The sequence below is a fragment of the Peromyscus leucopus genome, chromosome 2 (genome assembly GCF_004664715.2).
Source record: "Peromyscus leucopus breed LL Stock chromosome 2, UCI_PerLeu_2.1, whole genome shotgun sequence".
Lineage (NCBI taxonomy): Eukaryota > Metazoa > Chordata > Mammalia > Rodentia > Cricetidae > Peromyscus > Peromyscus leucopus.
This window is the reverse complement of record NC_051064.1, coordinates 121332175-121335860: the sequence shown is the minus strand read 5'-3', so window position 1 is coordinate 121335860 and position 3686 is coordinate 121332175. Positions and strand designations below refer to the sequence as shown.

The following is a 3686-nucleotide window of genomic DNA, read 5'->3' as shown; positions in this document are numbered from 1 at the left end:
TCTATAGCAACACAGGCTGAGCACAGGTAGAGGCTCTGGACAGAATACTGGCCCGGCCCTCCTACTCCCCAATGGAGCATGGGCCGAGTGCTGTGTCATGCCTTGAGTTACTCAGAATCAAGCATGTGAGCTACTGTTATCAGACAGTTGTTAGCATCTCGCAGAGAAGAGAATGTGAGACTGCAAAGAATAAAGGCCGAAGTCTGGATTCAAAGCAAGACATAAGAAGCTCCAAAGTTCGCTTGAGCCTTTTATCTATTTCAGCGCAAGATAAGAGGGAAGTCTAGGTGCCGTGGGAAGATGAAGTGTATCACACATGCATGAGCAGGACTGGTCTGATGATCACATGATAACGTTCATTTCGCCACCAAATCTGAGTGACTGTAGATGCCCAGGTAGGCTGTGGTGGTTTCAGCTCAGGCTCATGCTGGGGTACCTGCCACATATCAGTCTGTACCTGGCCCAGCCCTGCCCCCAGCGGGGCCACTGTTTAGAGCTGCTGGGCCTGGCCACAGTGATAGCACCCTCAGAACCTTGGTCCTTTTGCCTCTGACCTACCTTCACCCAGTGGGGAGGTGGGCTGTTATAGATGAGTCACCCAGGAATAAAGACAAACCCAAGGGACCGGAGTCCATCATGCCCACAGTCACCTTTGTGGGTGGTTTCTGGTAGGCGTGTGTGATTGGAGAGAAAAGAAAACATCAGTTAAACATGATGTGACTCCCTAGGCACATGGAGCAGCTGATCCAGAGCGGTGCCTTCCTGCCTCTTCGCCTTCCCCTCCTCCCAGGTGTGGAGGAGGGAACGGAAAGTGAAGTGGCCCAAGGTCTTCCCACGGAATCCTATTCACAGCAAGCCCTTGGCAGACCATGTTCCCACACGCTCTGGATTCCCCATCATCGTCACCCCCACCCCCTTCCTGGGAACCAACTTGGAATCTGTCAAAGAGCCAGTCTTCTGTCAACCCCACCCCAGTCAGACAGTTAATAAGTGACCAGAGCCCTGGACCCTGGCCTATAAGGGGCTGCTGGCCGGGAGGCAGGTGGCAGCCAGGTAGACAGTGGAGGAAGCAGGAACCCAGGGACGTGAGATGGGAGGCAAGGCCATGTCCGGAAGCCAGCTGTGGGCTGCTGTGGTCCTCCTGCTGCTGCTGCGGAGTGCACAGTCCGTCCTCATCAAGGTGAGACCCCAGCCAGCCCGCCTTTTGTGTGAAGGACCTGGCCTCAGCCCTGCAGCCAGTCTAGACTGAGGCACCTGCTGGGTGGAGGCCGCAGGAGTGTCAACAGCAACAGTGATAGAGGTGATGAGAGAAACCTGTTTGTTTTCCAGCTCTGCTCTCCTTTGAAGTCAGCCTACTCACCATATGGAAGGAGATGAGGGTCAGCTCCAGAGGGGCACAGAGGGAAAGAGACCCCTCTTGTGCCTCTCCCCTGTGCTTACCCACATGGGCAAGTCACAGAAGGGTTTCCACGGCAGGGACCTTTGTGCTCACTGAAGTGTGAATAGTGCCAGGTCCAGGTGAACATGTTCTAGGCAGAGCAAAGGCCAGAAAAGGGGAACATGGACTTCGGTGTCCTTCCAGGGACTATAAGATGGGTGGGGCATGGAATCAGGCCTGGCCACGGAGTGGCAGGATGCTGCTGGTCTTGCTAAACCTGTGGGACTGTACCTTGACATCTATATCTGGCTGGGTTCCCAGGAGAAGAATAACAGGGTCCAGGAGGGATTGAGAGAATCAGTCTCACCAGAGAGTCACCAGGCCAGTGCCGAGAAGGGACCCGTCAGTTGGTCTGCCTGGTGCCAGGCTCCCACGAGGGAAGGCCAGGTCACATGGGGAAGAGATGGACAGCTAGATGGAGGCAAAGAGAGGAATTGAGCAAGCAAGGGTCTGCTGTGTCTAATGCGGTGCACAGACCTACAGTGCTCAGCAGCCTTTTGGGAACAGCCTGTGACAGAAGGCTCCTAATGCTGCTGCTGGTGGTGGCAGGTCACAAGCTAACACCCTACTTTCCTCCCCACAAGTGGCTTTCCAGTGTAGCTTGGACCCTCCATGAGCACAGAGAATATTCTGGAGGATCCATGGGATTTGGATGACCCCAGTCTCATGGCACTGCCTGCTCCTAGCCAGCGCCTGATGACCTCTCACCCCTCTCTTCTCCCCAGTACGATGGCTTCCAAGTAGAGCTGGAATCTGTGAAGAAGCTGAATGAGTTGGAGAAGCAGCTGGCATCCAACTCCTTACCAGAGACCAGTTCCCCTCTACCCGCTGTGTGCCATCACCTTGCTTTGCCCGAGGACCTCCAACCTGTCTGCGCCTCCCAGAAAGCTGCCAGCATCTTCAAGGCCTTGAGTAAGCACGCCGCCCCCTGATCGTCCTGCCCCTCTATGTGCGTCCTACCCCACCTCTCCATCATCAGTTGTTTTCCTTAAACATCCCAGTGGCTATGGACAGGGAGTTTGGAGGACCACGGCCCCATCCTCCCCAGAACTGCCCCAGTTAGGGCCTATTGAGTCAGGTAGAAAAGACTCCCACCGCCCTGAGAAGTTCTTCAAGGACCTCACAAATGTGGGAAGGGACTCTTGGAAGACGCAGACATGGATCCGTGAGAGGTATCCATCTGATCCATCTGGCGAGATAAGGCTTGGAATGGCTCCCTGGGGAGGAGACAGCTGAGCTGAATCAGAAGGGTACAGAAGAGCTGGGCACACACTGTTGCAACCCACAGCATTTGTACCCCTGCTCTGGGCAGGCCCTGATCATTTTGCCTGGGACCCTTCCTATAGCATTCAGGTCATGTTGCTCAACCCATGTAGCAGATGAGAAACCTCAGACCAGGAGAGGAGGTACCTTGCCCAGCCACTGCTAGGAAGGATGGTACCTGAGAGAGGAATCTAGGTGCTGGCTCTGTAAGGAAGACATCAGGCCCTTTCCTCAGCAGCTCCTGGCCAGACAGCTTCTGTGACCACTGACCCCCAAGGTCCAATTTTAATTGACCTGTCGTCTTCCTACACAGGCACCATCGCCACTGACGAATGCGAGCTGTGTATAAATGTTGCCTGTACGGGCTGCTACTGAAATGACCCTGGGTGTCTTAAGCCCACTCTAAACACCCACCTGTCCCCCAACCTACCCCATCCACACTCAGGCATCATTGGAGTAATCACCACCCTCCCAGGATAGCTGGATCCATGACAAGGCAATGGGACACAGGAATGGCATCTTTGGCCTCCATGCAGCTGCATCTGAATAAAGATACTACCCACAAAACCGAGTGTCCCTGTGTTCATTTCTGGGCTGTGGGTGTGGCCTTTTGAGAAGCTAGATGGGAAGAAAAAAAAAAAACAGGCCAGACCGAAGATATCAATTCCCCACCCACATTCCCAAGCCTCATGGCACCCATTTCCCAGTTGAGGGAGTCCAGACTAGCCCAGACTCATGGAACCTTCTGCCCTGGACTAACTCAAGGTGTTCCAGCTCCGGGGCCAGAGCTCTTGACAGAGAGTAGTTGGGAATAGACAAGAGTATGTTTGGGATGGGATGTCATCAACTGGTGTCCTTCCCAAGTCCAGTGACAAGAGACTGCTCTCCACAGCCTGCTCAGACTCACCCTTTACTAGGTGCCCAATGTGTTCGAGATCCATGCACCTGTCTTTTCTTTTCTTTTCTTTCTTTCTTTTTTTTTTTT

The 3686-nt window shown here is 54.0% G+C and overlaps 1 protein-coding gene across 1 annotated transcript; it reads left to right on the top strand.

The window, feature by feature from the left end:
- The first annotated feature begins 1023 nt into the window (after positions 1-1023).
- Guca2b (guanylate cyclase activator 2B) lies at positions 1024-3268 on the top strand. Its single transcript, XM_028886519.2, has 3 exons — positions 1024-1180; positions 2164-2350; positions 3015-3268. Exons 1-3 carry the CDS (start codon positions 1091-1093, stop codon positions 3074-3076), a joined length of 339 nt encoding a protein of 112 aa, XP_028742352.1. The 5' UTR covers positions 1024-1090; the 3' UTR covers positions 3077-3268.
- Positions 3269-3686: the final 418 nt, after the last annotated feature.